Here is a 15,570-nt window from a genome sequence, read left to right as displayed (position 1 = left end):
CTACAGCTACTACTGCTGTTGGCACTCTTGTTACTGGAAATACTACTAAGTTATTGTTGAATTAACTGCTCCCAAACAAATGTTGAAGACAATATCGGCTAAAGAACATTTATAAATGTGTGAGGGCTTCTGAAGCCCTGCTTATGCATTCACGGCGTATGGGTAAACGTATTTAATTATACAAAAAAACTTAAAAAGGTATCTCGTTCAGACTTGATAGGAGGAATGTAGCGGTGTTAGTGAAAGAGGACTGGAAAGCAGTTTGAAATCAAACAAAAAATAACAGAATTTTTAAAAAAATGAAGACATAGAAAGACCTCGGAGGCCCTGTATATGCATCCCAGGGTTAATGCGCTTCCACCATCATCTTTGAAGAATTGCGGCCCAGCTATTTCCCCGGCCCAAATGCCACACCACATAGTCATTCGTTGTGGATGTGATGGCATCTCCACAATTACTCGAAAGTTTTCTGTGCCGTAAGTCCTAAAATTTTGCTTGTTCGCGAGGTCATTCAGCACAGAGTGCGTCTCATCAGTGAACATTATTTTCAATATGACGTTGTTGTCCCCTCTTTGTTTCGCAAGCACCCAATGGGCAAATGCTCGACGCTTGAGTTGAAACTAGCTATCTGCACAATATTAGTCACCTTCGTAATACGTATTCACTACAACAGCATGCTGTCCTATCGTGAAGCACTCTATTGCTAACTACAAAGGAAACAGATCTCCCAACTTGTGGAACAAGAATGGCAGGCATTTCAAAAGTTGCGTTCTTTATGGGACGCTCTTTATAATTAATAGATGGGCACTCGATGACAGCAGCATGTTTCCACAACGCTTCGTACAGAAGTAAATATTGATATTAAATGAGACTGAAATAGCAAATTGTGTTGATTATAAAATATACCTCTTACCTCGATATACTTTGCATGCTGTTCAGTGAGGACAGAGTTGTCCGCTAAGTCCAATAGCAGCTACGTGTCTTACCTTAGAGTACATGGTACCTGTTGATCCGACGTATTTTTCATTCGCTAATGCTTCACGTGCTCGAGCCTTGAGCGTGCGATAAAAACCGTTCTCCTTAAAAGTGTACGGTGAGTTTCGTCGTGTCCTCGCATCTCTGACGTAGAACTGCTTCAACATGGCGTCCGCGACGTTACGGATGTGGTGTACTTCGAAAGCCTCGGTGATGTCTGTTCCCTGCGAGTAGGCGATAGGGGCGTTATGATTGTGTGCTTTCATGTCCACATCATTTGTTACATAGAAGCTAGCAAAACAAGAAATCATCATAATGAGTATGTAAATACACTACACAAGAGAATATGTCTTTTAGTGGATGTGCCCAGTAATGTTACAAGTTTACTTCTTTATCAACGTTATCAATTCATTTTAAAGGATGTAAAAAAATAGTTATTGTGGTGAGGAAATTAATTTTATCGAATACAGTCTACTTGGAGTACAGATTTTTGAACACAGTTTTCGGAATATAACAGATCTAATAATCCGTAATTTTAAATGAACTGCCATCCACAACAAAATCCCTCGCATTTTTAAGCCATCGTAAATGATATTCGGCAGACGCATGGCCAGTACTTTCTAAACCTGACAATAATGTCCCCTCAACATTGATTCGATGGCAACTGGTAACATTGATATTTTCTTTATTTTGACAATACCAGCTTTATCCATTACGCCATGTTTTTTGAAGAGTTAAGAATTGTATTTAGGGTTCAGTTACTCGTGACTGACACAGACTTGAAATTCCATCATTCTTATTCAGCAATATTCCCAACAAAAGCAAACTATAATCTGTGAGCTACACTATGTGATCAGAAGTATGCGGACAACTGTTATTGGACATTAATATGGGTTGTGTCCACTCTTCACCTTTATGACTGCTTGAACTTCGCTGAGAACATTTTCAGTGTTGTGTCTGAATCTCCGTGAAGGAATGGCAGCCTATTATTCCTCAAGAGCCGAAACAAAAGAAGTTAGTGATGGGCGCTGGGGCCTGGAGCGAATTAGACGTTTTGATTCATTCCAAAGATGTTCAGGTAAGGACTTTCGCAGGCCAGTCCATTTCACAAATTCCAATGCACACAAACCATTGCCCCACAGATGCTGCTTTATGACAGGGTGCACTCTCATGGCGATACATACTGTGACGAAAGAGAAGGTGGAAGGGCTGCGTTGAGTGGTGAGTGATCATAATTTTAAAACTTTTACACTGACGGAAAAAAATCGCAACACCAAAAAAATAGCTAATGTAGAGTAATGAAATTTCGGGAATACATATGTCTAGGCAACACATTTAAGTGATTAATACACTAAGATCACAGATTAATGTAAGCGCGAGATAACCCATTGCAAGTGTGAAATGCTGGTAAATTAACAACAGGTGTGACCGCCAGAATGTTGAACACAAGCATGCAAACGTGCCTGAATTGTGTCGTACAAGTGCCGATGTTAAATATAAACGTAGGCTTCCGCGGCTGTTGTCACAGTCAATAAAATTCTTCTGGGTTTGAGGCCGCATTGTCATCTGTAAAATTCCGACGTTTCGGCGACTGTTGCAAGGCACCTTCCTCAGGGTGTATTGCTAACTGCTGAATGAGGACTAGTTTGGATACTCATATACTATGGAGGAGTGCTGTCATTGGATGTGACGGCGAGGAGGAAGGGCATTAGGAGTTCATTTTATTGGTCTTTGCATTGCTTGCTGTCACTGGCGGAAATAGGCGTTTTCCAGTGGAGTTTCCTTTACTGCTTGCCATTGGTGGAAATCGGCGAATAGGAGACTGAGTGGAGACTACAGATGACAATACGGCCTCAAACCCAGAAGATTTTATTGACTGTGCCAGATGTTAGTTTGTGAGATGGAGTTCCATGACTGTTGTGCTTGGCTGCTCACTACAGGGATGATTAATGCCATTTGTAGATGACGCTGGAATCGTCCTCCGGTTACGTCCCATATGTGCTCGATTGGAGACACATCTGGTGATCGAGTAGGCCAAGGTAACATGTCGACACTCTGTACGGCATGTTGGGTTACAATAGCGGTATGTGGGCGGGCGTTATCCTGTTGAAAAGCATCCCATCGAATGCTGTTACGAATAGTAGCATAACAGGTCGAATCACCAGACTGACGTACAAATGTGCAGTCAGGATGCTTGGGGTAACCACGAGAGTGCTCTTGCTGTCATACGAAATCGCGCCCCAGACCATAATCCCACTGTAGTTTCAGTGTACCTAGCACGCAGACAGGCTTGTTGCAGCCCCTCAGCTGGCCTGCTGCTAACAAACACACGGCCATCACCGACACCGAGATAGAAAAAGCTTTCATCAATAAACACAACAGACCTCCACATTTCCCTCCAATGAGTCTCACTTGACGCCAATGATGTCGCAAATGCTGGTGGTTTGGCGTCAGTGGAATACACGCTACAGAGCGTCTGGCTCAAAGCTGTCCTGGAAACAGTTCGTTGTGCCACTATGGTGCGAATTGCTGCTGCAGATGCAGTACGATGCGCCAGAGTCATACGCCGAACGCGATGGCCTTCCCTCTCGGTAGTGCCACGTGGCAACCCGGGGCCCTTTCTTCTTGTAACCGTGCATTTTTGTGACCGCCGCTGCCAGCAACTATGTACAGTGGCTACATTCCTGCCACGCCTTTCTGCAGTATCGCAGAAGGAACATCCAGCTTCTTATAGCTCTATTATACGATCTCGTTCAAATTCAATGAGGTTTTGATAATGGTGTCATTCTTGACTATCAACGCACCACGCTCAATCTCAAAGGTAACTAACGCTCACGACCGTTGCTGCGTGTATTTAAAGCAAACCTGATTTGCAGCCGCATAGTGGCACTACTAACGCCACTCTTATACTATTAGTGCAAAATTCTAATAGTCGTCATCTTTCAGTGTAGAATCACGCCTACCAACTTTAGTTTATGTCGCACAAACCCTTCTTAGTGTTACGACTTTTTTCCGTCAGTATATTTAACAACATGGCAGAAATTTTCTTTCATAATTACTATTAAAAACTTATAAGAACAATGCCTTAAAACCCAACAACAAATGTCTAACAAGAAATATTCAATAATAGAAAAATGACCTTTAAATTGAGGCAAAATGCAACAACTACTACAATTACTTAAATCCAAATCCATGTAATACGCCATAAGGATAGTAACCATAATATCGAAAGCTAATAACATGATAAAGCTATACTGGGGCCATTCACAGAATGAGAACAATTTGAAAACAGATATCGCGTTCAAAAATTAATTGACTGCACACAGGCCAGAGCACCAAATATAATTTTGTTATAACAGTGAGAACATATATGTGAAAGTTTGCTCTGAATAATCGTGCCCACAGTCTCTGCCAAATAACACAAAGACAAGAAATTTGAAATATAACAAGGTGCGAGGAATTTCGTTACAGTTCAAAATTAGAACAGGATGAGAGAGCGTTTTCAAATAACTTCCCAAAATAGCTTTAAGGCCTTGTACACGAAACTGGCAATATGAGCAACAACATTAACAAGAATACGCAAGGTTCATGACTCGCTCATTGCCTAAGGAACCAGAGCGTACTACAACAGCACTAGACCGAAGGCACCAAAATATGCCAATGGTTTACTTTACCTAACTGTGTTAAAAAGATATGGTAAAATAACCCAATGGTTTACTGAGTACTATTGCACAATTGGCTGGAATGGTTATGATACAAGTAGGGATACTCTATTATACTGTAAAACAAACACCCAATAATAAATAATCACCTCAGTACAGTCTAAGAACCTGTGTATTCACCAATAAGACAATCTGCTCATTCGTATAAGGACTGCACCGGTCGTATAAAGAACACAGTGCACAACAACTTGAGCCAAAAGTGAGGGAAGCGCTGTAAGACAACACACTCGCATAGCTCAAGACGCTACCCCAATTCGCGCTTTCCTGAAACCACCAGGAACAGACTGCTCTATAGGAAACAGCACCGGGCTTGCCATACTTCCGCTGTTCGGAAAGCACACTCAGCTTATCGGCCGCCGACTAGACCACGGCCACTCCGCTGTCCGATGAAATCCGCCCTGGTCGGCTGCTCGGTGGCACTCAGGGTTGCCTCTCATGTTGCTTGCTTAGTCGTGCCCCCCATTCTCCCAATGCGTCCAGCCGGTCTCACACGCTGACTCGCCAGCTCTGGTGCCGCCGTGGCGCTCTCGCTGGCAGCGCCCTCGTGGAGTCGCACTGCTGCAATCACAACTCTACATTTGCTGCTTTTCAATCTGCCGTGGCTGAGTGATGTCTTGTGATGGAACACATACAATCATCGTCTGCCAACTCTTTCTCAACTGTACAACTGTACTGAATGTTGTAAAATTTGTTCATGTCCTTCCACATTTAGCATTTTCTTAAACGCAATAAGGGGACCACACACAAACTACAAAAAGACGCCCACACCCAACACCACCTCCTGTTTACTTCTCCGTTCACACTACACACGATGGCAGGTAACGTCCTCCAGTTATTCGCCAACCCAAACCCTTCCACAAGGTATAGCGTGATTCATCGTTCCAAATCTCTCGTTTCCATCCACCAACTCACCAGTGACTTCGCTCTCTACGCCATCTCAAGTGTCATTTCTCATTGACTACAGAGCTCTGTAGCTTGCGAGGCACTGCTCGACCATTGTGCTCCAATCTTTGTAACGTTCTCCACAGAGTCATTGTGCAAGGTGGACTGCTGGTAGCACTTTCGAATTTACGAATGATTCCTTCCGCTGATTTCAGGCGATTTTCTACAATCACCCTCTGCAGTCCTTCGATGGAAAGGTTTGCTATTGAGATTCTGAGAGATTACGTTCCAGGAAGGGTCGGACAACATTTTACTTCATCCCACACATAGCAAAATGATCACAATGAGAAAATTCAATAAATTAAAGTTAACAGAGAGGTTTTCCGGTAATCATTCTTCCCACGCATCATTCGCGAATGGAACAAGACATAAAGCATCAGTTAATGCTACCAGAAAAAATAGCCTCTGATACACGCCGTCTGGTGGCTTGCCGAGTATTGTTGCAGAAGTAGATGTAGGCGGTCACTGTCCGTCAGTATATAATAACTGCGTGGTGTTGATTTAGGTGGGGTTGTTTGTTCCCGTTTCCACTTCACAGTCACATCGCCAACGGTCGATTTGGGCAGCTCTAGAAGGGTTGAAATTTCCCTAATGGATTTATTATTCAGCTAGCCTTTACCCCGCGGCTTCACGCGCGTACATGTTCGATACATACATATTGTACATATCCCTTCTTCTCCCCTCCCTACTACCAGCTTTTTCTCCTGCCACCTCTCTGTGTGCCTCTTCTTCCCGCCTCTGCCTGTCCACCTCCTCCTCCCCAGTCTCTCTGTCTCTCCATCTTCTCAAACCCCCTTCTCTTTGTCCATCTTCTCCATCCCATCACTCAGCACATATCTTCCTCTCCTTTTCTCTGTCCATACCCTCATCTACCTCTCTCTGTCCATCTCGTCACCACTCTTCTTTTTTCACCTGTTATCTATGTCTTCCACCTGCCTCCTGCATGTTCCTCTCTTTTTCTCTTTCTCTGTCTACTTCCTTCTCTCCCTCTCTGACCATTTGCCCCACTCCCCTCTTCTGTACATCTCCTCTCCCTCTCTCTCTGTAATCCCATGCTCCTTCACACACACTCTGTCCGTCTCATCCTCCTTTACACTCTGTGTATTTCCTTCTCCCCTCTCTCTACGTCTCATCCTCCTTTCCACTCCCACTGCCAGCTCATCCCCTCCTCTCTCACTATCTTCTCCCACCTATTTCTCTAATGAGCTTTGATCGTCTATATGTGGTGCTCCTGTAAAGTATGCCAATACTAGTTACACAAAATGCCTCCTCTCCAACTCTCTGACCATCTCCTCTTCCCACTCTCCCTGTACATCCCCTCTCCTTTCCCTTCTCGCCCCTCTCTATGTACATCTGTCACTTCTCTATCTCTCTCCATCCCATCCATGCACCTCTCTCTGTACATATCCTCCACCCCCTTTCATGTCCATATCGCCTCCTTCACACTCTATCCAACTCCTCCTCCCCTCTCTCTACATCCACCATCCACCTCCACCTTCCCCCTTTCTCTGTCCACCTGATCCCCACCCCCTCTCTCACTATCCTCTCCCCCCCCCCTGCACTCTTGTTCAGCAGTTCAAAACAGATCAATAAAACATGCTGATACTACTCTCACAACATGTGTGTTATGTCAGACAGCCAACATGTCAGAGGCATGATTACCATTTCTTGCCACTGATGTGAACACTGTCCTACAAATCAAGTCGATAAGGCAGGCAATACCATTGCAACACAAGCCTGTTGTGCAGGGCAGCCTATACATCAGGGTCTGTATATATACACACACATACATACACACACACACACACACACACACACACACACACACACACACACACACACATGCACGCACATACCTCATGGATCTGCTCACGTACACATTTGATACTTATATTGCACACTTCACCTCCTCTCCCTTTCGGTGTTCAGCTTTTCCTTCCCCAGTCTATCTGGCTGCCCCTCCTCGACTGCCTCAGTGTCCCTCTCCACTGCCCACCTTTCTCTGTCTATCCCATCTTTCTCCCCTGTCAATCTTCTCCTACCCTCTGTCCATGTCCCCTTCCCCACTCACTCTGTCCATCCCATCCTCCTCCACATATTCTCGGTCCACCTCATCCTCTCCTGTCCCACAATATTCATCTATTCCCGCCACTTCTCTTTGCTCAGCCAAGTCCATCTGTACATGTAGTCCCTACAAGTTATGCCAATACTACTTGCACAGCTCACCACCTCCCGTCACCTCCCTATCTCTCTGTCCGTCAACTCCTCCCCCTTCTCTATCTGTCCACCTCCTTCTCCACCCCTTTCTCTGAACACTTCATCCTCCTCGCTCTCTCACTATTCAACTCCTCTCTCCCTCTCTCTGCTCATATCTACATATCTGCATTTCTTGGCACTATAAAACGAATCGGTAGAGTAGGTCAATACTATTCCCAAAACATGCTGGACATGCAGAGCAACCTGTATGTCAACAGCTGGAAAATCGTTAGCTGCCCTGCAAAGCAGATTGATAAAGCAGGCTGATACTATTCCCACAGAACAAGTCTGTCATGCAGGGCAGCCTATATTGCAGGTGCTGAAAAAAGACATGTTTGCCTGTGTCTCTGCGTCTATTGGAGCTAGACTGTTAGAAACCCCACACTGCTCATATCTGTGAAGTTTGTTGTTTGTGTGCCAAATTTGGTTGAAATCTATAAAAGGGCTTGGGAGCAGATCTGGGAGATACATACTTAATGTCTGCTATATATATTTTACAATTTGCCCTGTAACAACTCAATTGAAGTCTATTCTTTCTTTATCAATATATATAGAGAATAGATTTCAATTGATCTGTTACAGGTAAATTATAAAAGTCAGAAACACTCGATGGAGGAAACTTCGATGTTCTTATCGAGATGTGGTGGTGTTTGCTTGTAGAAACATCACGACTACACCATAAGACCATCAGAAAGACTCTCATATGGACAATGTAGTAACAAGCATCACTAACATAGAGAAACAATTGAAAGATTAGAAAGCAAGTAAGTCACCAGATGGAATCACAATTCGGTTTTACCAAGAGTACTCCAAGGCACTGGCCCCTTACTGTGGTGTGCATACTGTAAAAGACCTTCAGTATGCACACGATCAGATTATTTGACTTGTCGCTCTAACGAAGTAGGCGAGTGTCAGCAATATGTCTCGTGGTCTTATCATGGCATGTTTATCTTCTGCCGTTAGGTCAGACGATAGAAATGCCACTTGCACACTTAGAGTAGCAGATTGACAGTGACCAAAATTGACAATCTGAAGTTCCTTTGCTATTGGTACGTTAATCTTATCTTCACATATATCTCTGATACTTGACAAAAGTGTCTATACATTTATCTTCACGGCTATGTACAGGAATATGGTAATCTTATTAGGCGCAGACTGAAACTTGACTATAGACTGGTACAGACAAATGTAGAACTCGTACAGACTGGTACAGACTAATGCAGACTGGTGCAGACAAATGCAGACTGACTAATCGGAGGTCTGTACACTCGTTATAATACCTCGCGCGTTCATGTATCACTGCGTGAGTGTGATCCGCGAGGAAAACAGGTTCTACGTTAGCAGCAATCTCATTGGCTGCGTTACATATTAATACGCGGATCGGCGGAAGCAGAATTTGGTCCGTCTCTATGGCAGCGCCATCTCGTAGTGCGGAGACAGACGAGCGCTGCGCCTGCACTGTTGTGCTTAGCAGGGCGCGCTCTAGTGGCAAAGTTGTGAACGCGCTGACTACGTGGAACTATGTACACAACAGTTACCTAGCTTGAATTTATCGTGAATCTCTCGCCCAGCACAAATCCCAGGCGACCGGAAAATAGTGCAGGTGACTCCTATATACAGGAAGGATAAAAGAACGGACCCGCATAAGTACACACCAGTACCCCTAACCTGGGTTTGCTGCAGAATCCTTGAACATATTCTCAATACGAATACAATAAATTTTCTTGTGATTGAGAAGCTTATGTCCACGAATTGCTCGTGTGAAACTCAGGTTGCCCTTTCTCACATGATATACTGCGAACTATGGATGAAGGACAACAGGCAGATTCCATATTTTTAGATTTCCAGGAAGCACTTGACACGGTGTCTCATTACAGTATACGGAATAAGTTCACAGTTACGTGTGTGCCTCTAAGACTTTGTAAGTAATAGGACCCAGCATGCTGTTCTCAACGGTGAGTATTCATCAGAGACCAGGGTATTGTCAGGAGCGCCCCAGGGAAGTGTGATAGGACCGCTGTTGTTCTGTATACACATAAATGATTTGGTGGACGGGGTGACAGCAATCTGCAGTTGTTTGCTGATGGTGCTGTGGTGTATGGCAATATGTCGAATCTGAGTGACCGTAGGAAGATACAAAACGACTTAGACAAAATTTCTAGAGGTGTGATGAATGACAGCTAGATCTGAATATGGGGAAATGTAAGTTAACGCGGGTTAGTAGGAAAAACTAACCTGTAATGTTCGGATACAGTACTAGCCACGTACTGCTTGACACAGTCAAATCGTGGAAATATCTGGGCGTAACGTTACAAAGCGCTATGAAATGGAACGAACATGTGAGAACTGTGGTGGAGAAGCGAATGGTCGACTACAGTCCATTGGGAGAATTTGGGAAACAATGTTTCATCTGTGAAGGAGATCGCATATGTAACGGTGGTGCGACCTATTCTTGAATACAGCTCGAGTGTTTGAGATCCGTACCAGGTCGGATTGAAGGAGGACATCGAAGCAATTCAGAGGCGGGCTGCTAGATTTATTACCGGTAGGTTCGAACAACACGTAAGTTTTAAGAAGATGCTTCGGGAACACAAATGGGAATCCCTGGAGCGAAGGCGACGTTCTTCTCGAAGAACACGGTTGAGAAAATTTAGAAAACCGGCATTTGAAGCTGACTGCCGAATGATTCTACTGCCGCCAACATACATTGCGCTTAAGGACCACGGAGATAAGATACGAGAGATTAGGGCTCATAAGCAGGTATATAGATAGTCGTTTTTCCCTCGTTCTGCTTGCGAGCTTACTAGCAGTGGTAGAGGGAATACTCCGCCACGCACCGTACGACGGCTTGCGGAGTATCGATGTAGTTCTAAGAGAAATAATTTTGTGGGCTGGAATTTGCGCGAAGTCAGTCCATTGCTCAAGTGTAACATGTACTCTGCCATCGATTTTGCAGCAGCCGCCAATGAACAAGTAGATTTATAGCTGGCATGGAAAATTCTTGGAAGTCGGTTGCATACACAAAGGGAAGTGGTCGGCTACACACGTCAGATGAAAATGTCGAGCGCATCCGAGATGCATTCACACGGAGCCCTCGGAAGTCTACAACATGGGCTGGCCAGGAACTTCAGTTTCCTAAAACAACAATTTGGCTTGTTCTTTAACGACGCCTGGATATGAATCCTTACAAGTTGGAGTTACTGCAGCACTTGTATCCCGGTGACCATAACAGATTTCAAAGGACAATTTTTCCGAAGGACTCATCTTTTCGGATGAATCGACGCTTTATCTATTGGGTAAAGTAAACAACCAAAATGTAAGAATTTTGGGATCACAAAATTCTGGCGTCGTCGTTGAACATAAAAGAGACTCACCGATACTGAATGTGTCATGTGCCGTTTCTGTTCACAAAGTTTATGGACCTTTCTGGAAATGCCGCAAAAATGTTTGTTTCCTCAACTTCACAAAGATTCTAATGATTTCATTTTTATGTGTGATAGCGCCTAACTTTCACCTTGACATGCGGCGTTATGTAAACAACAGCATCCCACAATGTTGGGTTGGAAGAGATGGACAAGATGATGTTCTTCATTGCTTTTGGCCTCCCAGGTCGCCAGACCTCTGACCTCTGACCTGAAGCGGTAGATAAAAGACAAAGTATTTGTCCCCCCCCCCCCCCCCATTTCCCCTGTGGCAGCTACTCAGCAAGAGCTGAGAAATCGAATTGTTGAAACTACCGATTCGACTACGTAGACAAGCAGCTGGAAGGTTTAGCTAAATTTTGAAAATAAAACGTTTTTAATTGTCACTGTGGTTTCCATTTCGCGACCAATAGGACCTTGAAAGAAAAACATCCCTCGTAAAATGACGTATCGTACGGTAATTCGTCTTCTCCATTTAAAAGGGAAAAACATTACCACTATCCAAGCTGAGTTTGTAGAACTATACAGCAACAATGCGTCATCATTTTATCCAGTGATTAGATGGCGCAGACCCTTCCAGCGCGATTGAACAAGTCAGAACGACGAGAAAGATGTGGCAGATCATCTCTGTGGAGAACCAGCGATCGCTAACGAAGTCGAGACTATATGCTCAAGACTGGTAGACTGGTGTATCACAATCCAGGAAATAGTGAAAAAACTTAAAATCAAATATTAATCAGTTTTCAGTGTACTGCACGATATTTTGGATATGACATAGGTCGTGGATTTCGTGACTGCTCTCGCCCATTCAAAAAGTTCGTCAAACCGAGGCAGCAGTAAATGTGTTACATATGTGTCAGGACATTTCAAAATGGTTCAAATGGCTCTGAGCACTATGGGACTTAACTGCTGTGGCCATCAGCCCCCTAGAACTTAGAACTACTTAAACCTAACTAATCTAAGGACATCACACACATCCATGCCCGAGGCAGGATTCGAACCTGTGACCGTTGCGGTCGTGCGGTTCCAGACTGTAGCGCCTAGAACCGCTCGGCCACTCAGACCGGCGTCAGCACAGTGACTGGACATTCTCTGTTAATTCTGTAGCTAGGTGATCGATGCTACTATTAGTGATTTTGCAAGGCTGCAGCCACTATGCATTTACGAGTGCTTTATTTCCTTTTAATGCGTTGCTTAAATTACGTATCTGAATAAATGGAGAGCGTTCTGATTGCCAGGTAGTCGGGCCCGCATGGGACATTAAACAGACAAGTTATGTTTTCTGCTCACGCCTGGCGCCTTGTAATAGTTGCAACTTAGTGACTGATTCTCATAGTTACTTGTGCTTGCAGCGCTCTGTAGTAGAACCGAAGAAAGAGATTCCCTGATAGTTGCAGTACTCTTGGCGCGGCTATCTCGCGCGGTCATTAATGTGATTTTGCGTGTTTCTCTACGTGCTGCCAACTGCGAAGGATCAATTCTCACCGACTGTACTATAGTCACGCGGGAAATAAAAACAGACTCATACGGCAAACGTATAATCCCGTGTCTATTGTGTCCACAAGCTACTGCTGACGACATTGCACTGCATGGTCGTATTTCATAGGAAAATGAAGCCCTTGTAAATGAGTTAGATCACGAGTCAAGGCGTGTGCGGTTGGTGGAGACTGTTGGGTATACCTTGGTGAGAGTGATCCAGTCCGCGCCACCAGGGTGGGACTTTTCCCAGCCGGACAGATCGTAGAGGCGGTCGTGGACGCGCCACAGGCCCTCGGCGCCGTCGTCCTCCCGCCGGCCCTGCAGCCACATGCCTGCCGTGTGGAGAGGCCCATCGCGGAGGGACGGGTACTTCCAAAGGCCCGGCAGCGACGACCTGCACTTTTCCCTGCGGACACAGAAACAGTTTTCCGTATTCGACATATCACGGCTGCGTCCTTTGTTTTGGAATATGTTAATCCTCAGACTACAGAACGCTATAAGAGTGAACCAGAAAAACCTCACGTTATCAGGAACGGCGATAAAGCAATATTATATGGATTCCGTAGAAATATTGGAACACGTGAGGCAATGCTGACCCTATGACTTATCTTAGAAGCTAAGTTAAGGAAAGGCAAACCTACGTTTCTAGCATTTGTAGCCTTAGAGAAAGCTTTTGACAATGTTGACTGGAATACTCTCTTTCAAATTCTGAAGGTGGCAAGGGTAAAATACAGGGAGCGAAAGGCTATTTACAATTTGTACAGAAACCAGATGGCAGTTATAAGAGTCGAGGGGCATGAAAGGGAAGCAGCGGTTGGGAAGGGAGTGAGACAGGGTTGTAGCCTGCCCCCGATGTCATTCGATCTGTATATTGAGCAAGCAGTGAAGGAAACAAAAGAAAAATTCGGAGTAGGTATTAAAATCCATGGAGAAGAAATAAAAATTTTGAGGTTCGCTGATGACATTGTAATTCTGTCAGAGACAGCAAAGGACTTGGAAGAGCAGTTGAACGGAATGGACAGTGTCTTGAAAGGAGGGTATAAGATGAGCATCAACAAAAGCAAAACGAGGATAATGGTATGTAGTCGAATTAAGTCGGGTGACGCTGAGGGAATTAGATTAGGTAATGAGACACTTATAGTAGTAAAGGAGTTTTGCTATTTGGGGAGCAAAATAACTGATGATGGTCGAAGTAGAGAGGATATAAAATGTAGACTGGCAATGGCAAGGAAAACGTTTCTGAAGAAGAGAAATTTGTTAACATCGAGTATAGATTTAAGTGTCAGGAAGTCGTTTCTGAAAGTATTTGTATGGAGTGTAGCCATTTATGTAAGTGAAACATGGACGATAGCTAGTTTGGACAAGAAGAGAATAGAAGCTTTCGAAATGTGGTGCTACAGAAGAATGCTAAAGATTAGCTGGGTAGATTATATAACTAATGAGGAGGTATTGAATAGGATTGGGGAGAAGAGAAGTTTGTGGCACAACTTGACTAGAAGAAGGGATCGGTTGGTCGGACATGTTCTGAGGCATCAAGGGATCACCAATTTAGCTTTGGAGGGCAGCATGGAGGGTAATAATCGTAGAGGGAGACCAAGAGACGAATACACTAAACAGAGTCAGAAGGATGTAGGTTGCAGTAGGTACTGGGAGATGAAGAAGCTTGCACAGGATAGAGTAGCATGGAGAGCTGCATCAAACCAGTCTTAGGACTGAATTCCACAACAACAACAACAACAACAACAACAACATGGCATTTAAAAAAATTAAATATATTAGATAATTTTGTTAAATTGTCTAGATCACAAATACGATGGGCGTCCAGTAAGGAATGCAACACTTTTTTCCTTGGTAAATTTCAGGTGGAAAAATGCGGAATTTGTTGTATGACATCGTGGAATATTCCCGCTTCAGCCACTATAGTTTCACGAAGTTCCCATGGGTGGCGGAGCTATGCCTAGCCTTTACAAGCAGACAGCTGTCATTGAGTTTCTTTTGGCGAAAAGCCAGAGCATCACAGGTATAATAGGGGCTTGCAAAACGTTTAGGGAGACCTGATGGTGAACAAAAGCACAGTGAGTCATGGGCGAGGCGTCTGTCATAATCGCAACAAGGTCGCGTAAACTGTCCGATCTCCCGTGTGCCAGCCGGTTGCACACACCTATGATCCCTGCATTGTTGGAACATGCCGACACCCTTATTCGAGGAGATCAACGGATCACAAACACCTCACTGCACAACTGGACGTCTCTGTTGGTAGTGTTGTCTGATGTCCCCCCTTGGGCTGCAACGATCAACTCCGAAGTGTATTTTGCTACTCGCAGGAAACTTCAACGTGTTCGTCACCACAAAAGTGCAAACGAAAAATCTTTCTCCATGACACCGTACGGCGTCACAGAAGTCTGTGCAGCCGAGTAGAGCTCACAAAACTTCATTTGACTGTTCTTCCTTAACCACTTTACAGCCCGGATCTCGCACCTTCCGACTTCCATCTGTTTGCCCGAATGAAGTATGCACTCCACGATAAGCAGTCCGTGGATGACAAGGTGGTTATTGATGCAACAAGACGTTGGCTCCGATGTCGACCAGTACAGTGGTACCTTGTGGGCGTACACAGCCTTCCAATAACGTAGATTAAGGCCGTCGCACTGATCTGAGATTGTGTTGATAAACAGTTCATTGCAGCCACAAGAGTGGGGAATAATATGAGGTACTGACATCGTGAATAAAACCGACCTGCTTTTAGAAAAAAGAGTGTTGCATTACTTATACAA

General features: G+C 44.4%; 1 protein-coding gene across 2 annotated transcripts in view; it reads right to left on the bottom strand.

Moving 5' to 3' along the window:
• The window catches only part of LOC126161903 (cytochrome b5-related protein-like), a 133,981-nt gene that overhangs the window by 21,921 nt on the left and 96,490 nt on the right, over positions 1–15,570 (bottom strand). For both annotated transcript variants that reach the window (XM_049918063.1, XM_049918065.1), the window contains exons 2-3: positions 12,998–13,202; positions 987–1,199 (exon numbers count right to left, since the gene is read on the bottom strand). In XM_049918063.1, coding sequence (XP_049774020.1) covers positions 987–1,199; positions 12,998–13,202 — 418 coding nt within the window. The remainder of the gene's footprint in view (positions 1–986; positions 1,200–12,997; positions 13,203–15,570) is intronic.

The sequence above is a fragment of the Schistocerca cancellata genome, chromosome 2, assembly GCF_023864275.1.
Source record: "Schistocerca cancellata isolate TAMUIC-IGC-003103 chromosome 2, iqSchCanc2.1, whole genome shotgun sequence".
NCBI lineage: Eukaryota > Metazoa > Arthropoda > Insecta > Orthoptera > Acrididae > Schistocerca > Schistocerca cancellata.
Note: the sequence above shows the minus strand (reverse complement) of the source record. Positions and strands in the feature narration are given on the sequence as shown.